The 21,051-nt window shown below is 46.2% G+C and overlaps 1 protein-coding gene across 1 annotated transcript in view; it reads right to left on the bottom strand.

The window, feature by feature from the left end:
• Efcab8 (EF-hand calcium binding domain 8) overlaps positions 1-7,665 on the bottom strand; it is a 74,291-nt gene extending 66,626 nt beyond the window's left edge. Inside the window, exons 1-3 of the mRNA XM_059261675.1 lie at positions 7,514-7,665; positions 7,299-7,350; positions 4,152-4,317 (exon numbers count right to left, since the gene is read on the bottom strand). Of these exons, the coding sequence (XP_059117658.1) occupies positions 4,152-4,317; positions 7,299-7,350; positions 7,514-7,572 (277 nt within the window). The 5' untranslated portion in view covers positions 7,573-7,665. The remainder of the gene's footprint in view (positions 1-4,151; positions 4,318-7,298; positions 7,351-7,513) is intronic.
• Positions 7,666-21,051: the final 13,386 nt, after the last annotated feature.

Genomic DNA, 21,051 nt, shown 5'->3' with positions numbered 1-21,051 from the left:
CAAGGTCCCAGCATCCACCTTAGCACGGGCTGGCTGATTCCTAATGCTTCTGCAATCACCCAATTATCTCACCGGCCCACACTCAGTCATTCCTCGTGAACACCTGCCACACAGCAGCAGGGAGGGTAGACTGAGGTTCTCCAAAACCAGGTCCCACTTCTGATCAAGGAATACAGACTATAGCAACAACTCTCCACAGACCAAAGGCAGTAACCTCTGGTGCAGGTGATAAGCAACAACCTCTACACAGGGAGAGAGGTAGAAACAGCCACACAGGGAGAGAGATACAGAGCAGTTCTGTGCTGTGGGTCCCAACCTAGGGCCTCACACACGTCGGTAAGTGCTCTACCACTGAGCTGTTCCACAGTACATTCAATACAGCTTTTAAAAGCAATTTATAAAAACAAAAACTTTTAGTCAGCTATGGTGGTGTATGCCTGTAATTCCAGCATGGGGTGGGGTAGCCTGGGCTACACAGCAAGTTCAAGGCCAGCCTGGGCTACATGAGATCCTGTTTCAGAAAGACATAATAATAACAACACACTTTGCCTAGAGGGGTAGATGGTGAAGAAAGGAGGAAGGCTAGACAAGCATGAAATACTTTCTCCCTGAGCTGAGTTCAAGTTTGCAAAGGTGTCAATTGGCCCTAATTTTTTTAATGTAATTATTGCCTTCAAAAATCACTTCTAAAATCCCTTCAAATACTGGAAACCCTTGTCAAGGCTTGAAGGCCACACAGTATCTGGCTCCATTCAACAAGAATATCTTCCAGCACGTCCTCCAGACTCTGCTCCAGCCATAAGCACCTCTCTATGCCCACCACAGGGCCTTTCACAGGCCATTCTTTCTGCAAGGATGCCTTTCTTCCTAAGGACCATCTGAGGAGGCTGCCATCCCCACTGCCTGGCATTCTTAGCTGTCTGACACATGCACTGTCTCCCACTCTGCCATGACCTCTAGAAGTACCCAAGAGCCCTCTGTCACTTGGTTCTGGGCACTCCCCAAACACTAGTGCCTGAGTGTTTCTGTGGACACCGAGAAGTGACCAGTAGGTTGGTAGTGACAGACAGGAACCTCAGCATCTGGCCCCAGAGCTCATGGTCTTCACACCACCCTGCCCTATTCATAAGCAACAGCCCAGTGCTGCTGCGGCCATTGTCCCTGTCATTGGACTGACCGTCACATGAAAGCCTGAGCAACGTGTGCTTGCTTGGAGAGATGCCCATCTCAAGTATGCAAAGCTGGGGCCAAGTGCTTACACATTGCAGGTAGTGCCCCATGGTCTGTCTGGGCCAGGATGGTGATAATGGCAGTTTATGGGCACTGCAGGGAAACAGGTAAAGCAGAACTGCCTCTGCACTTGCAAATCCTCAGGGGAAAGAAGGGGGGGGGTCTCTTCAGAGCCATGGGCCTCCCACACTGCAAGAACTCCCTGGCTTGGAAGACACGTGGTGAACAGAAGGTACTGACGTGACCTTGCTCATCCCGCCACCAGGGCTGGCATCCAGGTGCCTAGGAAACGGCACGCCATCCAGGTTCTCAAGAGCCTTGCTGAAGGTGTCTAAAGAGAAAAACCAGCCTGATTTCCTAACCTTCCATCAATGTGGAGGGAATTTTCCTCCCCCAGACTAACAGCATGGCCAGATGTTTAAAAATAAAAAAGCTCAGGCTGGGAAGTCAGTTCAGGGGTGAAGCACTTGCAAGTATGACTATATGGGTTCAATCCCAGGAGTCTACATGCAAAGCCAGACACGGCAGCATGTGTCTGTAACCCCAGTCCTGGGTGGGGCAAAGACTGCAGGATCCTGGGGGCTGGCTGTCCACCAGCTGTACCAAAACAGCAAGCCTCAGATCTGGTGGAGAGACCGTGTCTCAAATACGGTGAAAAGCAATAGAAGAAGATATTCTGATGTCAACTTCCAGCCTCCACATGTGCCCTATCTATCTATCTATCTATCTATCTATCTATCTATCTATCTATCTATCATCTATCTATCTCTCCAAACAGCATATGTGGCTGTGAAACTCAAATGAACAGGAAAGTAAGTGGGCCCAGCACTAGTATCCATAGTCAGCTCTGAAGATGCCTTTACTTCTATTTGACTTTCAGGAGTATCATTCCAAAGGGCAGAAATCAAGTTGCCAGAAGGAGAAAGGTCTGGTATGCAGAGGGTATCCCCAAGACATCCTTTATAGCCCACGGAATGTAAATAAGCCAATCAGAGGGATGGCTCCAGTCACAGAACACTTGGATCCATTAGTAAGGCTTGCCTAGGAGGCTCCAGGGCACCATACCAAGTCCCTCAGATATTAAAATGATGTGAAGAAGGGTCTATAATAACACACACAATCCCCAGCTTAGGGCTTTTCCACTTTACAGTGGTGTAAATGCAAACCCATTTAATTGCTGTTTCGTGCTTTCATGAGATATCTCACACTTTATTTAAAAATGTGCAGTGGTGGCGCACACGCCTTTAATCCCAGCACTCAGGAAGCAGAGCCAGGCGGATCTCTGTGAGTTCGAGGCCAGCCTGGTCTACAGAGTAAGTTCCAGGAAAGGCGCAAAGCTACACAAAGAAACCCTGTCTTGAAAAACAAAAAAAAAAAAAAATGTGCATTGTGTTAGCTGATTTTACCCAGCCTGACGCTAAGTATGTGTTCTGAACACATCTAGGATCTAGGTAAGGGAGGCTAAGCTAGTGTTTGGTCGGTCAGGTGTGAAATGCTTCCTCAGCTCAGAATATTTTCTACTTCACATTAGTATCTGAAGAGTAAGATTAGAGACAGTTACAGAGGCCCCCAGGATGGGTGGGCCTTGTGTTCACACCCTCCTGAGGCCCTTCACATGTTTTTAGATTGTGACACCTGTGAGTGTTGCTCTACCTTTGGCTCAAGCCTTGCCAGCTACCATGTTGGAGAATCTCACATGGCCGGGCACTGTGGGGTAGTTTCTGGAGCTAAAGGCAACCTCCTTGCAACAGTCAGAAAGAAATGAAAGGCTGCCATACCACAGCTGCAAGGATCTGAATTCTGGAACAACATATATGAGCTTAGATGTAAGTCCTTCCCAAGTCCAACCCCAGATGAGACACCATTGTAGTTAATTTTTTTCTTTACTCTTTTGGGGGGCCCACCACCCAGCTCCCAAATAAGTTATACCCGGAGTCTTATTATTAGTTATAAATGTCCTGCCTTAGCTTGGCTTGTTTCTTGCCAGCTTTTCTTAACTTAAAATTATCCCATCTACCTTTTGCCTCTGGGCTTTTTCCTTTTCTTACTTCTGTAATCTTACTTTCACTCTTACTCCGTGGCTGGCTGTGTAGCTGGGTAGCTGGCCCCTGATGTCCTCCTCCTTCTCTGGCTACTTCTTCCTTCCTCTCAAATTTCTCCCTCTATATATTCTCTCTGTCTGCCAGCCCCGCCTATCCTTTCTCCTGCCTTGCTACTGGCCGTTCAGTTCTTTATTGGACCATGAGTTATTTTAGTAACACAGCTTCACAGAGTTAAACAAATGCAACATAAATAAAAGTAACACACCTCAAAATAACATTCTACAACACACCACAGCCCAGTTGACTACAGAACTGCAGCTTTTTGGGGTCCTGAGCAGGAAGGCAGCTCAGCCCTGTCCTTGCTCCAGACCCATGGAAACTATGAGATCATGAGCACAAGTTGGGTTAAGCCACTAAGACCATGGGGCTGCTGTCATACAGCAATTGATAGCAAACCACAGACTGAAATGCTTAGAGGGAAACACCAAAATGCAGCAGCATAGACTTGGGTATCTGGGCTAGCAGGATTTTAAAAACCTCTTAGATCCCAAATAGCCTTCAACAGCCTTGCACTACTCAGCCAGATCTATACCCGACACCAGACATAAAAATGCTGACCATAGCCGGGCGGTGGTGGTGCACGCCTTTAATCCCAGCACTCGGGAGGCAGAGCCAGGCGGATCTCTGTGAGTTCGAGGCCAGCCTGGGCTACCAAGTGAGTCCCAGGAAAGGCGCAAAGCTACACAGAGAAACCCTGTCTCGAAAAACCAAAAAAAAAAAAAAAAAAAAAAAATGCTGACCAGGTCTGAGCCGTCCACACACCCCAGATACCAGGTCCTGGGCAGGAATCACAGAGATCATCCCACAGTATGACTGTACCTCCAGTCTCGTCTGTCTCCTTCTCAAACAACTTCTGGAGTCTGGCCAGGTGCACCTCAGTAAACTGCTGAGTCCTTTGATGGAGGTCGCTGTTCTGGCTAAGAGTGCTTGTCAGTGCCACGTAGTCAGAAGTCTCCTTGTCCTGGAAACCATCTGGAAGAGGTATCTGAGACAAATATGACCACAAGAACTAGGCACTAAGACAGTTCTCTGAGACAAACATTTGTTGGCACATCTTATTAACAAGGTGAATCTCTGTGAATGTTGCTCATTGATGAAAGCAGTAAGGCTTCCTTACTCTTTCTTTCTTTTTTCTTTTTTTTTTTTTTTTTGAGACAGGGTTTCTCCGATCTCGCCCTTCGAACTCACAGACATCCACCTGCCTCTGCCTCCTGAGTACTGGGATTAAAGGTGTGCGCCACCCATGCCCGGCTCCTTACTCTTTCTTACATATTTTAATCCTATGAAGGCAAAGAAAAGTCTAGAGTCTTTCTTGTGATGATGAAGTAGTAAACATTGTTCTCCTACATATGTCATGTTTGGGTCAGCAAGGTTAGAGGACACGGGCTCCTTTTTTTGTTTTTGTTTTTGTTTTAACTTTTTGTTTGTTTTGTTTATTGAGACAGGGTCTCAGCACATAGCTCGCTTTGACATCCCCCCAAGTGCTAGGACTACAGGAGTATGCCACGCCCCCACCCTCACCCCCAGCCTAGAACTCTAATGGACTTCAGCCCCACCAAAGGGGCAAACATGCTTGGACTCCTACGAATGTCCACAAATTCCCTCACCAAATGCACATGTTTACTGAGCACAGGCACAGGGAACAAAGCCGAGACTCCTGCCAAGCCAAATGGATGACACTCTTTCCATCCACCCAAGGCCCCTCGGAGATGCCAGTACTGCCTATGCCCTTCCCTTTCCTCTTGTGCCTTCTCACTCCTCCTCTTGTTCATTCTTCTTGATATCCATCTCCCAGTCCCTGTCCCTCCCCAAACCCTGGCTTATGGCAGGCACAAGCACAGTGACCTCCTCCCCAAGACCAGGGTCTGCCCTTCCTTTCCAGTCTGTCTCTCAACACTGATACCAGTCATCTTCCTAGGAGGCAAATATGGTCATGACTTTACCCAGCTCTGACCTACTCCGTGGCTGCTGCCTCCACTTGCCATTCCTAAAGCATGGTATTCAGAACCCTTCACAATCCAGCTTTAACAAGCTTCCTCCTTTGGAGGCACACACCATGTCCCCGGCACACCAACTGCACCCCACCAGTCCAACACAGCATGTATTCCACTTCTCAGCTTGTATGCAATGCACAGCACTGCCCACCTACCCCACAGCTTAACCCCACTCTAAGAGCATTTTCTCCAAGGAGCTTTTTCTTAACATTCGGTGAGAGCCATCACTGCCACCCCTAACATTCCCCAAACTCTGATCATCTCTACCACTCTGGTGTGTCTCCATCTATACATGTAGGCACGAAAGGAAGCACGTGGCTGCAGAGTCCTGAGATCTGGGTTACAATTACATCTGGCTCTCCCACTTACAAGCTATTTTATCTTGGGTATTTCTCACAATCTCTCCGAGCCACTGATGTCTTCACCTGAGAAATAGAAATCCACAGCGCCCAGCCTGCAGAGTCTTGAAGACCTAAATGACACATGAAGCCACATGAAGCCCTAGGAAAATGGCTTAACAATAAATGACAGTTCTTGTCACATATCTCGGAAGGAGATTTAAGAAGATGAGGGCGCCGGGCAGTGGTGGCACACACCTTTAATCCCAGCACTCAGGAGGCAGAGGCAAGTGGATCTCTGTGAGTTTGACGCCAGCCTGGTCTACAGAGTGAGTTCCAGGAAAGGAACACAGAGAAACCCTGTCTCGAAAAACCAAAAAAGAAGAAGGAAGAGGAGGAGGAGGAGGAGGAGGAGGAGGAGGAGGAGGAGGAGGAGGAGGAGGATGAGAAGGAGAAGGAGAAAAAGATGATGAGAGGGCGTATTTAGTTAACTTAATCGTAATTATCTTTATATTTCCTGGTCTCATGCACTACACAGACAATGTGATATATATCTGGCTTGATGATAACTAATACAATCCACCCCACCATTATTGACACTTTGCTAGACAAAAATTAAGTATAGGCCATGAACAGACTGTGAATTGATACCCTCATTGTGTGGCATTTGGCCCATGCTGTGCTTGCAAAGAAGAAGCCAAGCTACATGTGTGGACTATGAAAGCACACAGCTGCAATCCCAGACAGCACCCGGAATGCTGGGGCAGGACTGCCACATAGGAGGCCAGCCTGGGCTTCACAATGAAACCCTGTCTCAAATAATAATAAGTACATAAAAATTAAAAAAAATAGAGCTAGGCATAGCTGTGTGTACCTTTAATCAATCCCAGCACTCAGAAGGCAGAGGCAGGCAGATCTCTATGAGTTTGAGGCCAGCCTGGTCTACAGAGTGAGTTCCAGGCCAGCCAGAGATACTTAGTGAGACACTATCTCAAAAATAAAACCAAACCAAACCGTAGAGCTGGGGATATAGGTCAGTGGTGCACTTGCCTAGCTTACTCCAAGTCCTGGGGGGTGGGGAGGAGAGGAAGGGAGGGAAGAGGAGTCTGCTTGTTAGGCTCACATAAGTTATAACTTGTCCCTATAACTATCTGAGCTTACAAGCCTGGTGCAGAAGCCAGTGGACTCGTATGCTGGTGACATTTTGGAAGTCAGTGGACTTGTATGCTGGTGACATTTTGGAAGCCAGTGGACTCGTATGCTGGTGACATTTTGGAAGTCAGTGGACTTGTATGCTGGTGACATTTTGGAAGCCAGTGGACTTGTATGATGGTGACATTTCGGAAGCCAGTGGACTTGTATGATGGTGACATTTTGGAAGCCAGTGGACTCGTATGCTGGTGACATTTTGGAAGCCAGTGGACTTGTATGCTGGTGACATTTTGGAAGTCAGTGGACTTGTATGCTGGTGACATTTTGGAAGCCAGTGGACTCGTATGATGGTGACATTTTGGAAGTCAGTGGACTCGTATGCTGGTGACATTTTGGAAGCCAGTGGACTTGTATGCTGACAAGTGACACTTTGTGTGGCTCCCAAATGTCCTCTCCCTTTGTTCACTCTGTTGCTTTCTTACCTTTTGATGCTGAGCGTTCTCTCCTAATGTATCAGAAGACTTTAGTGCTGACCTAAAATGGATAATCACAGTTGCTTTAAAACAAATCTGCAGAACTGACCTAGCCCTAGCTATACAGGAAGTAGAAAAGGCCAAAGGAGAGGATGGCTGCCCCTTGTTCAAGACACTCCCTAGGAAGTATTCCACGAGCATGCCCTTTCCCCAGCAGACCTCACCTAAGTTTATGGTAGAGCCTTCCTGACTTGTTGGAAAGGAGCTGATCCGCTGAAGCCATGAGGTTTCCCAGGTTACTTTACTCCTAGCTTAAATACAGGATCTGTAGAATTTGAAGGGGCTTAGCCAGCCATGTGCTTGTCCCAAGAACAATTCAACTGAGGAGAAGGAGATGCAGAGGTAGACACACATCTGAAGTCAAAGACATGACCTTCCACTACACACGCCCTCCAAAACCTGCCATGGGGCCAGGACCTTCTCCAGTGAGATCAGGTGAGAGCACATGGCTCACTCTTCCACGTCAAGGGCATGTTTCCAATGAGAGGTCAGTGCTAGGCTAAGATATTGGGGCACCAGACCAGCAGGGTCCCCAGCCCTGATGAGAGTGGGGGTGGGGGCATCCTCAGATAGCCAGCTAGGAAAGAAGAGACTGCTGTACCCAGGGGACTGGACCATAGGGTTCCTAGGAGGCATCAGGGAGAGAGGGAAGAGTTAGGAAGAAAATAGTGAGGAGAAAAACAAGAGAATGCAAGCTCACACATATCTGGCTTAAGAGACTGAATTCCAGGGATGAAGGGCAGCGGGGAAGGTTCTCAGCACAAGAGGGAAGGCAATGGGGAGGAAAACTGAAGACTGGCCAAGAAGGGCCTCTCTCTCTCCAGTGATGTCTTGACAGCCCACAAGGGAGGACCAGGGGCAGAGAAGAGACAAGGGGGAGGGCTAGAAGCCAAGAACCAGGGTAACCAAGGAAAATAGCAGAAGCTTCTCCAGAAAAAGGAGCAGGGCAGGAGGGGGTATGAACCACTCAGCTAGAAATAAACTCATATATCTGGAGATTGGGGGACTTATAAGCTTAAAGCATAGATACATTCAGGGGACAGAAAAGAAAAACACAAAAGACAACTAGGATGTGGTACTAGGAGAGAAAAAAAAAAACTGCAAAAATGTATTTATTTATAAGTACATTTCTGTTAAATGTGTGAATGTGTATGTTGATGCATGCATTTAAAAAAAAAAAAAAAAAGGCCTAGTAGGCCTAGTAGGGCTGGAGAGATGGCTCAGCAGGTAAAAGCCCTAACTGCTCCTGCAAAGGACCCAAGTTCAATTCCTAGTATCCAACATGGCAACTCACAACTGTCTGCAACTACAGTTCTAAAGGATCTAATGCCATCCTCTGACTTCTTGGACACTGCGCACACATGGTGCACAGACATGGATGCAGATAAAACACTCATAGACGTAAAATAAAAATAAATTTTTAAAAAATAAAAAAAAGCCTAGGAAAATATGCCTTCAGTTTAACGGCAGTTATTTGTGGCAGATGAGATAGTGGGGGTGAGGCTCATTACACACACACACACACACACACACACACACACACACACACACACACGGGGAGGGAGAGAGAGGAAATGATTTTTTTCAGGCTAGGACAAACAACTACCTCCTCCTAACAGAACATAAGGGAGAAAGTGGCCCCTACACCCTTGGTCATCAACATCTGCCCTCCCTCCCACTGCAGGGAGCCCCGCTTCCCCACAAAGTACCTTGGGGAGGTGAATGCTGACAGAACCTGATGGTAGAGAATGAATATTTGGTGCTGGCAGCAGTAGAGTGGCTGGTATCTAAGCATGAACACTGAAGGAAAAACAACACAAGTGTCCAGAAGTAGTTTGTGAGCAAAGGAGCGGGGGGGGGGGGGGGGGGGGGGGGGCGTCACGAATTTGGGGAGGTGAAGGTGAAGGTGCCAGGCTAGCTCCCACCGGATGAAGGGAAACAGCGCAGCAGAGATAGGAGGGTGCCCCAGCATGCCTTAGGTAGCTGTCGTGGGAAATAGAGTGGTGGGTAATGTCTGTCTGGATCTGTCACTGCACTGGGTTCCAGATCCCCAGTGAAGGCAAAACGGAGGAGCCTCAATCCCTGTCCTATTTCCTGTACCACCACCACCACCACCACCACCACCACCACCACCACCCCCCCCCCCGGGATTCGCCCAATTTAGTTTAAGGCACTAGGTAAGATGGGGCGGAAGTGCCCGAAAGCTCCAGCTGGTGACATTTTAGCCGGGGACATCCTGGGGTCTAAGCATTATCTGCACTGGCCATGCCTGCTGCTGCTAATTCAGACAAAAGGACTTTGTCAGAATAGACATGAGGTTTATTAGACCTCTTTTAGGGACGGGGCGCACTCCCAAGCTGCTCTGCGAGAAGGGGAAAGAGCAGAGCAGTAGCGAAGGGGGCTGGCTCCCAGATCAAGAGTCCGGAGACAATGTCTCCCAAGGGAGGGGCTCAGGAGACACAGGTTGAGGCTATGTGAGACGAGACGTTAACCTTGTCTGGGAAGGCGGGCAAGTGTGCGCGTGGCTAAGAAAGGCGCTGGGATTGAAGTTGGAGGAAAACTGTTTCCTCCCCACGCGGGGGCACGGAGCTGAGCCCTGCCGCTGGTGGGTGGGAGTAGATGGGAGGGGCGGGGCTATGGAAGGCTATGGGAGGCGGGGCCAGGGTCAGGCAGCCCTGGATGGATCTCTCTGCTCCTTAGCCCAGGACTCTAGCGAGATGGTTACTCCTAACTCTTTCAGTTTGGGGGGTTTGTCCCTTGGTCTTCTCCCTGGAGCTGAGCTGGTTTTCCAGGTCTTGGCAGGGCCCTTATTTTTGATCCGCTTTGGTTGGCCAGAGATCTCTTCAGTGCTAGCACTTTGCTGGGCTCCATCACTCCCATCAGCAGGTTGCCATATTCACCCAAGGTCAGAGGCCAAGAGCTGGCTGGGCTTCAATATCTACTCCGACTCCCTCATCTTCCTTCTCTGTGAAGCCACAGAACACCACTGCAATGTGCACACTGGTGTCCACCAGAGTCAGAGCTCAAGGATAAGGACTGTCCTGTTTCTACCTAACACTGTCTGGAAGCAAATGCAGGTGCCTTCTAGGAGCCCCGCCAGGAACAGTCGTGGACCATTAGATCTGGGTTTTTTGTTTACTTGGATTTAGTTTTCTAAGTCAAGATCTCATGTAACCCAGGTGGCTTTGAACTCCTTATATGGCCAAAGGTGGCCATATATGACTTGAACTCCTGATCCTCTTGCCTCCATCTCCAAGGTGATATATGCACCATCACACCCATCATTAATTAAAAAAAAAAAAAAGGCTCACAGCAATCTTTAGGATTTACAGGGCATGGGCAGGGTGGTTGGTATTGAGTCCTAGTGCCAGAGAATGGGATAGGGAGTTGGCTCTGGGTGGCCATGGCTCCTTAGCTTCTGGAATCCTCACTTGTCAAGCAGGGGACAGACAGAGAAGGGACAAAGTAGGATTCCCTAAAGCTCTGGTGCCAAGGCAGGCCGTTTCTGCCTAACTTTAACAGAATATTATACAAATTGTGAGTATGAGGGTGGGGAATGGCAGGTTTTCTCCCCAGACAAGAGGACCTTGTCAGAATGGAGACAAAGTTTGGACCCCTTTTAGGGACAGGGACATACTCACAAGCTAAGGTGTCAATTTGGATTCCCAGGAGTCAACGGCTAACAGGGATTGGAGACTCCTACCAAAAAACAAAAGTTCTACAAAAAAGTCTGCACTCAAAAGCACGTGGATCATCACACTTGCATGAGGCTGGCAAGCATATGTATGCTCACGAATGTTAAGCTTTGTGTCATCCTAAAGTCTTACCTAATCTCTAGGGAATGGAAATGAAATTCGGTACCTACCTAGCACATAGGAAACCAACAGGTTCAGTCCCCAGACTTGGAGGTTTGAGTGAGAATGGCCCCCATAGGCTCATATATTTCAATGTTTGGTTCCTAGTTGGTAGACTAGGAAGGATTAGGAGGTGTGGCCTTGTTAGAAGAGGCGTGTCACGGGGGTGGGCTTTGAGGTTTCAAAACTACCACACCAAGCCCCAGTCTTTCAGTCTGTCTCTCTATCTCTCTCTATGTCTCTCCCCCCAAAAAAACTGTCGGAAAGCCCCCTATTAAATGCTTTCTCTTATAAGTTGCCTTGGTCGTGGTGGTCTCTTCACAGCAATAGAACAGTGACTAAGTGTGTGATGTCTGTAATCTCAGCATTCAAGAGGTAAAGAGGTAACAGGATAATAAGCTCAAGGTCATCGTCAGCTAAAGGCCTGCCTGAGTTACATGAGACCATGTTTCAAAAAAGAAAACAGCACCAGTAATGATGAAGGTAAAAGGCATCTCTTGGTGCATCTCTTGACGTGATGATAGGGCCATGTATAATCTAAACCAAAATGTGAGAAAAACAGCAAGCCCGGATTGCAAGACACATTCTAACCGGGTTGTACTCACTCAACAATGTCTGTGTACTCCAATGTCAGTGTACATGCCTGTAGTCCAGCACTTAAGAGGCTGAAGCCAAAGGATTTGGGATTTTAAAGCCAGCATGAGCAACATAGCCAGCTCCAGGACAGCCTGAGCTATGTAGAAAGCCTACAAAAAGCAAAAAGCAGAAGGGAAATGGCTCAGTGGTCAAGTCTTGCTGTTCAAGATTGAGGACTTGAGCTCAGCCCATGTAAAAGCTCCCCATGCAAAAGACTGGCACTGAGCACACAAAGATAACCCCAGAGCCAGGGGTCAGCAGAGACAAGAGGGTCCTGGGGGCTGGCTAGCCAGCCAGTGTAACTGAAACAGAGAGCTCTGGGCTCAGTGAGAACCTGTCTCAAAACCTAAGGTGGAGAGAGATAAAAGACAACCAATATTGACCTTTGGCCTCCACAGGTGTACACATCCACACTCATACATGTACAAGCACCTGTGTGTATGCGTGCACATTCGTACACACACACACACATGTCCTTGCATGGAGAGAGAGAGAGAGAGAGAGAGAGAGAGAGAGAGAGAGAGAGAGAGAGAGAGAGAGACAAGGTCTGCCATGTAAAACAGAGCAGCTAGGAAACTATTGTAGTCTGAAGATGGTTCAAGGAACCCGACAACTAGAAGCAATGTAAGATTTCACATTGGATCCCAGACTGGAAAAGTAAAATACTCTAGGGCCCAACAGTAGGTGAAATTGGAATAAGGGTTCTATATAACTATTGATTGCATTTTCTAGTCTTTTTTTTCCCCCCCGAGAGAGAGTGCTTCTCTGTAGACCAGGCTGGCCTCGAACTCACAGAGATCTGCCTGCCTCTGCCTCCCAAGTGCTGGGATTAAAGGCGTGCGCCACCACCACCCGGCTTGTTTTCTAGTCTTTTAAGAATATGTATTGCTTAGGAAACACGCATACTTAAATACCTTCAAGGTAAAGAGACACGAGGTCCTTAGCTTGTTCTCAAATGGCTCGACAAATACAAGCAAAGCAGATCAGGGTGATGGTCACAATCTGGGCAAAAGGGAGTTCACCACACTATTCTTCCAGCTAGTGTGTGTGTATGCATTGGTATGTGGATATGTGCTTAGTATGCACTGGTGTGAGGTTCCACCAGGTGTGCGTGCATGCCTGTGGAGGCCAGAGGAAAACTTTGGGTGTCATTCCTCAGATGCCATCCCCAGTGAGACAGGGTTTCTCACTGAACTAGACATCACCAAGGCCAGGCGGTGGTGGCGCATGCCTTTAATCCCAGCACTCGGGAGGCAGAGTCAGGTGGATCTCTGTGAGTTCGAGGCCAGCCTGGTTTCCAAAGCAAGTTCCAGGAAAGATGCAAAGCTACACAGAGAAACCCTGTCTCGAAAAACCAAAAAAAAAATAGGGATTTAGCTCAGTGGTAGAGCGCTTGCCTAGCAAGCGCAAGGCCCTGGATTCAATCCTCAGCTGAAAATAAATAAATAAATAAATAAATAAATAAATAAATAAATAAATAAATAGGGCATCACCAAGTAGGCAGCAAGCCCAGGAACCTGTCTCCACTTCCCCAGCACTGAGATTTTAAGTATATGTCATCATGCTTGGCTTTTTTTTTTTTTTTTAATGTGGGGTCTAAGGATCAAACTTAGAATCTGCATGTTGCATGCAAGGCAATATTTAGCATCTAAGCCATTCCCCAACCCCTCAAAACTAAATTTTATAAGGAGATATATGTCTAAGTGACAGTTCATGCTAGCAAGGATGTGGAGCAAGGGAAACACTCCTCCATTGCTAGTGGGAGTGCAAACTTATACAGCCACTATGAAAATCAGTGTGACAGATCCTCAGAAAGATGGGAATCGAGCTACCTCAAGATCCAGCTATATTACTCTTGGACATATACCCAAAGGATACTTCATCCAGCCACAAGGTAACCTGCTCAACCTTATTCATTGCTTCCCTATTCATAATAGCCAGAAATTGGAAATGACCTATATAACTCTCAACAGAAGAATGAACAAAGAAAATATGGTACATTTACACAATGGAGTATTACTCAGCTGTTAAAGAAATGACATCATGAAATTGCAGGCAAATGAATGGAACTAGAAAAAAACATCCTGAGTGAGGTAACCTAGGCCCAGAAAGATAAATATGGTATATATTCAATTATATCTAGATATTAGCCATTAAATAACTTATAACCAAGCTATAATCCATAGACCCAGAGAGGATAGGCATGAGAGGGGGACTAGGTGGACACGTGATCTCCCTGGGAGGAGGAAATAGATTTTATGGGTGGGATGGAAGGGGAGGGGTGAGAATGGGACGATCAGGTGGGAAGGTAGAGAGGAGATGGGATTGAGGGAGGGAATGAGGGGAGAGACATCTAGAATTGAAGGGCATTTGAGGGGCAGTATGGAATGACTCCTAAAGATATTCTGCTATACTCATAGATCAATGTCTTATTCAGTCATCATCAGAGGGGCTTCCTCCTGCAGCAGATGGACATGAATACCAAGACCCAAAGCCAGCCATTACAGAGACCTTGGAACACACAGCTCGAAATGAGATGTGTCCGTCAAATCCCTTCCCTCAGAGCTCAGGGAACCCCGCAGAAGAGACAGGAGTAGGAAAGACAGGAGGGATGGAGGACACCAGAACAAGGCCCTCTAAAACAACTGAGCAAAGCTCTTAGAAACTCAGAGACTGAGCAGTAAGTGCTCACCGGTGCCTACACCGGTCTGCACCAGGTCCCCTGCATATACACTATAGCTCTCGGTTTAGTACTTTTATAGGACTGACACTTTTACGGGATGTGTGAACAAGTAGATCTCTGGTTCTTGTCCCTGCTCTTGGAACTCTTTTATTTTTCTGTTGATTCATCTTATCCAACTTTGATATGATGGTTTTTGTTTTATTACATTTTGTTAGAAAAAGAGACCTATGTCTTTAATTAGAAGAGAGAGCATAAATGTGTGGTCATGAACCGAGGCACAGCACCAAGTGAGATTAAAGATATTGTTCAATGGCAGCAACAGAGACCACTCAAAAGGAAAGGCCAAGGGCTGGAGGCACAGCTCAGTGGAAGGCACCTGCCTAGCATGCATGCCGCTTTGCATTTCATCTGCAGAACCAAAGAGAAAAGGACACAGGAAAAATGAAGGTGGAACCGAGAGGAACTTGAAGTCCAGAGGGAAGGAGGAAACAGGCAATTCAATTTATATTTAGAATCTGAGAGCAAGTAAGATCCCAAGTCATACCCACTGCTTTTAACACACCCAGGAGTTCTGTTGAGAAAAGACTGTAGACGGGAGAGAAAAGAGGGTACAGATGGAGAAGTAGGGAGCATGATAGCACAGGAAGGGAGTAACTGACATGATACATTGTAGTTGGTTGGCATGCAGTTGTAGGGCGGATGACTCAAGGCTAAAGGTATTTGTCCCAGAAATGAAAAGATGCTCTGGTTCCCATTCAGCCCCCGGAGTCAAGCAAATTACTCTTAAGGCCAAGGTGTCCACTTTTCAGAGGACATTCACCCTGACCCAATTTGATCTCCAAGGTAAACTTGAAGGCTGGCAGATAGCTATCAGTTTTCAACACTCACATCCTTTGCAACCTCTTGGCAGAGATCCGAGTCTTACCTGACCGTAGTCAGCTGGCTAAATTTATAAGCAGGGAACTGAGGAAATTCCACACAAAGAAAATGAAGGGAACGTTAGAATCTAACCCATAAACCAAAAACACACAGCCTTTTTTCACCCAGTTTGAGACTTTTATTGATAAAATTGACTCGCAGAGGGCAGTAACAGCACCAAGAGCCAGGACAAAAATGTGAATATAAAGCAATCCATAGGACAAGCACTGGCCCAGAGAGCCTCCTTCTCAAGAGAACCACAGGAAATGCCAGGGAGTCCTATGGTAAAGCAGGTTCACCAACCAAAAAGTCCAACTGGTTCCCCCAGTTCAGAGAACAAGCCTCTTACCCCGACTTCTGCATCAGCACCAATTATTTAAGAAGAGGCAGGCAACAAGAGCATTACATACAAGAAGGGGGGCAACCTGGACTTGGTACCTTCATCTATCTTCATCATAGCATAAATGCCAGAGCCAGCTAGTGCAAGGTCTCTTAAGCGAGACTTCTGGTAGGGCCGTGGCTTCCAGATCTTTAAATCTGACTGTAAGGAAGCAGACATTACCACACTGTCAAGACATCACCACCAGTCAAAACTTCCTCTCTGAGCCTAAACAGAGAACATCAACACACCAAAAGTAATTTCATCTATCTCACCCTAATGGGACAAAGGTCACACTGGTGGATAGGAAAGGCCAAGTGGATGAGTAAGTTTTGGAAAAAGGGCACAAAAACCCTTTCAAATAGTTTAGTTAGATATGAAGAAACTACAAATTTTTAATTTATTAGAATGGGGCGGAGTAGTGCAGGAGAGATGAATCAGTGGTTAAGAGCACTGATTACTCTTCCAGAGGACCCAGGTTTGCTTCCCAGCACCCATATGGTGGCTCATAAACGTCTCTTAATTCCAATCTCAGGAATCCCAATGCCCTATTCTAGTCCATCTTTTTGGATACTACATGTACATGGTGCACAGAGCTATATGCAAGCAAAACATACAACTGTGTGGCCTACGTTGGGCGGGGTGGGGGGGTTGGGGGTGCCAGTATAAGACAGGAGATAACTTTCAGCAGTTGGTTCTTCCCCTCCACTGTGCGTTCCCAAGCTTGAGCTCAGGTTGTCAGGTTTGTACAATACACAACTACCTGCTGAGCCATCTCACTGGCTGAAACTAGAGATTTTCATAGTAAAAACACAAGGCTGATGGTCCCCACGAGTTTTTGGTTTTGTCCCTACAGAATGTTGAACTTATGACCGTTTCTACATTTTTCCAATGATACATTTACTAACTTAATAGTGTTTTTTGTTGTTTTTTATAGATCCTATTTTCAGTGACTAAACTATCAGTATTTATATAGTTAAAATACGCTGGGAGATAATTTTCCTTCTTTGGAAAGAAAAATGGGGTTGGGGAGACATGGGCTCCATTGAATTCATTTCTTTAAGGAAAAGTTCAAAAGTCAAAATATAATCAATAATTCAAATTTTTAAAAATGTAGGAAGGCAGGCCGGGTGGTGGTGGTGGTGGTGCACACCTTTAATCCCAGCACTCAGGAGGCAGAGCCAGGCCGATGATTTCTGTGAGTTCGAGGCCAGCCTGGTCTACAGGGCGAGATCCAGGCACCAAAACTACACAGAGAAACCCTGTCTCGGGGGAAAAAAAAAAAAAAGTGTAGGAAAGCATTTAGAAGAAAATCTAGATAAATCTCAGCACAATGATTCAGGCAAAGTTCAAAGCCTACTTGAGATGAATTAAACTACAATCTATTCAAGGACATGCTGATCACTGAAAGAGATGCAACAGAGCACTCAGGCAGGCATGAACCACAGCAGACACAGACCCTCAGAGCAGGCACTTCCTCGCTGACATTAGGCAACACCAATGCTCTCCCCTCACTGTGGACTCTAAAATGTCAAAACTCGATCTTTCAGCTCTGTGTAACTTGCCAAATTTTTTTGTTGTGGTTGTTTTTGTTTTTGTTGGGTTTTTTTTGGGGGGGGGGGTTATATATATGCAAGCCAGGCATGGTGGTGCACACCTGTAATCCCAGCACTTGGAAGGCAGAGACAAGTGGATCTCTGTGAGCTCAAGACCAGCCTGGTCTACATACCAAGTTCCAGGCCAGCCAGAGCCAGCCACATAGCAATACCCTATCAAAAATAAAATAAAATTATTGAGGTGTAAAGTGACACAAACTATGGATTTCTGCCTGCCTGTAAAAGGAACACATAGGTTACCATCCTCAAAAGTAGTTTAAAATTTCAAAGTGAAACAGCACTCCTGAGACTAAATATGTAGTCTGGCTGGTGGAATGTTTGCCTAGCATGGAGGAAGCCCCTGGATTTGATGCTGCATATACTGGGCATGGCAGTGCATGCCTATAATCCCAGCATTCAGGAGGTGGAGGATCCAAAGTTCGAAGTCACCCTAGGCTACACAGTGGACTCAAGGCCAGTCTGGAATACATGAGACCCCGCCTCAAAACAACAAAAACACTCAAGGCTCTGAATTCAGGAGACTAGAAATAGGGCCGGGCGGTGGTGGCGCACGCCTTTAATCCCAGCACTCGGGAGGCAGAGCCAGGCGGATCTCTGTGAGTTCGAGGCCAGCCTGGGCTACCAAGTGAGTCCCAGGAAAGGCGCAAAGCTACACAGAGAAACCCTGTCTCGAAAAACCAAAAATAAAAAAAGAAATAGGACTGACTCTAAGGCTAGACCACTCACCTAGACGACCAAATTAATGAAGCTATCAGCCAACAGATCAACAGAAAGCCCCTAAACTACAGGGAGGGAAAAGACTGACATTCACAAACTGCAACTAGGCAGCAACCTGCTAAATTCATATAGGTCAGGGGTTCTAGCTATGGTCAGTTCAGTGAAAGCACAGAACCCTTTTTTGTCTTTGAGACATACCATGATTCAAACACTATGAAAAGAGGTAGTAAACATAATAAAGGCACATAAATATCACCTTGTTCAGTTTTGAAATTTTATAAATGTTGTGGAGTATTAAGATGTATTACATCTGTTTATGCTGTGAAACATTTGTTTAATGATGCAAAGATGTGTTGCATTCTTTTATGTTGCCTTTGTTTAACACTGTGAAGCTAGGTTACTTTGCCTATCTAAAACACCTGACTGGTCTAATAAAGAGCCGATAACCCAATAGCTAGGCAGGAGAAAGGACAGGTGGGGCTGGTAGGCAGAGAATAAATAGGAGAAAAAGAGGGAAAGGAAGAACAAAGAGAGGAGGACACAAAAGGCCAGCCACCCAGCAATCCAGCCATCCATGGAATAAGAGTGAAAGTAAGATATACAGAAGTAAGAGAAAGGTAAAAGCCCAGAGGCAAAAGGTAGACGGGATAATTTAAGTTAAGGAAAGCTGGCTAGAAAAGGCAAGCTAAGGCCAGGCATTTATAAGAAAAAATAAGCCTCTGTGTGTATTTATTTGGGAGCTGGGAGGAGGGCCCCCCAAAAGAGCCAGAAGAGTAAAAACAACCAACAACATATAAATTATGAGAATTCAAAAGTATGACATCACTCACAGCAAGTGACAGGACAGAAAATAACCAGTGATTCATGGACTGATCACAAGCTAACATTTACCTTGGTTGAAAGCAATTCCTTTCACTCTCCCTGCTGACTACAGTAAGATTTGGGTCACTCACACACTAGCAAGCTAATCTGGCCAGGCTGGTCAGGCTTAGAGCCCATGGCCTGATTTGTGAACTAAGCAAACCATTGAGTTATGAGAAAATCACCCAACGAGCTCTTCACACTAACTCATGCTCACGGCATAACCTTTAAAGAAAAGCTTCCCTGAGGAGTTCCATGCTTACAGCAAAAGAAAGCTGCTTTGTCTGTCCTCACCGTACATCCTAGAGAACAATCCTGGAATCATTGATGGTTTTTTAAAACCAGTGAACTGGGAGTCACTAATTCCTCCTTTACATGAAACATGAAATGTGTTTAGTGGGGAGAACAGGATGAAAACCGGCCTAAAGACAAAAGGAGCTTGACGTCACCACCACCACGCTGAGAAAGAGCCACTAAGAGAACTCAACACCCACTTTTCAAAATACCCAAAGCCATGTTCCTGAATTCTCAGGGCAGAAAATCCCATTCTAAATTTTTTCTGATCTATAAACAACTTCCGGCCATGAAATAACATCTCTGGAGAGCTTTCCAACCCTGCAGCTCCTGCACTGACCTGTTAGCTTCCTCTGATCTCAAACTGCAGCATGGAAGGCCCTCCAGCCAACAACAGTGCCTCTGCTTTGCAGGCAAAAAAACAAAAGGTGGATTAGAACCCTCATATCTGCTGTTCTCACTGAAACATTAAGACCTGATGCTACCTCTAGGCAAGGCCCACATCTAGGCCACCTGAGGGGCATGTTAAAATGCAGACTCATAGTCTCCCAACTCAAAGAACTTCCGGGGATGAATTTCCAAATGTTCTACACCAATAAGCTCCTAAGAGCTTGGGAAGCAATCAATTTAGCCTAAGGAACAAATCCTGAACCCCAATCTATCTACAGTACTCCATTCGTCTATGTACCATAGACCTTGCCAAGCAGCATATTCAAACTCAATGCACCATGGCCTTAACATGAATTAGTCACATTGAGGCTTTATATGGCTCAGTCAGGTCAATGGATAGTCTCCACTTCACTTCTTACCTAGTAACTTCTCAGCTGACAGCACCCAATACATGTCCCTGCAGGGGCCTTCTTAGAGATGACGAATGCAGACAGTGCCAAATTCTTCCCCAAACTGGGAATGTTTCCTGGATGGAACTGTGCCATTAACTTCCAGGGAAAGCCGTTGAGTATAAACGTTATGAAAATCATCAAGTTCTGCTCCCAGAGCAGCCATTAAGGTAGGTACTCTCAAGATCAGATGAACTTCCCTTCCCTCTATTTAACATTATTTCAAGAAGAAAAAACAAGGGCAGGTCACCTTTTAAACTCATTTTTAAAGGTATTAAGACTTTACAAAACAGGAATGGGGCAATAACTGTATTTTCTAGTTTGAGACTGTGCTGCCTTTGAAAACGCATTTTCAGGAAAATGAAACAATTATCTCAACTCATCTGCCAAACAGTGTCCAGATGCATTTCTGAAAACAGCCTTAAGCAGCCAGGGAAAGCTTTATGCTTCTGTGAGGAAAACTTTCTCAGGCTAACAGGAATTTAAAACAGCAGGGGACTGAGAAATGTAATGTGAATGAAAGAGAGGGACAGAGAGAAACTTCGAAATAAACATTTTAAAGCAGGCATGGTGGCATACACACAATCCAGCATTCAGGAAGCCAAGGAAGGAGGACTACGTTAAGTGTGAGGCCAGTCAGGACAATAATAGTAAAGCCTTGTCTCAAAAAAAAAAAAAAGAGGGGGGGGGAGAGGGAGAGGGAGTGAGGGAGGAAGAGAAGGATAGAGGAAGGGGAGAGCCAGATGGCTTTGAAAAAAGTGAGGGATTTGAAAAGATTAGTTCTATTTAAGAAAGCAGGAATCTGGGGAGGTGGAGATAGATGTGAGAGGAGTTAGCAGGAGTAAGGAGTGAATATGATCAAAATATATTATATGAAAAAAACTAAAAATTAAAAAAAAAGGGCT

Source organism: Peromyscus eremicus, chromosome 4, assembly GCF_949786415.1.
Source record: "Peromyscus eremicus chromosome 4, PerEre_H2_v1, whole genome shotgun sequence".
Lineage (NCBI taxonomy): Eukaryota > Metazoa > Chordata > Mammalia > Rodentia > Cricetidae > Peromyscus > Peromyscus eremicus.
This window is presented reverse-complemented; position numbering and strand designations above follow the sequence as displayed.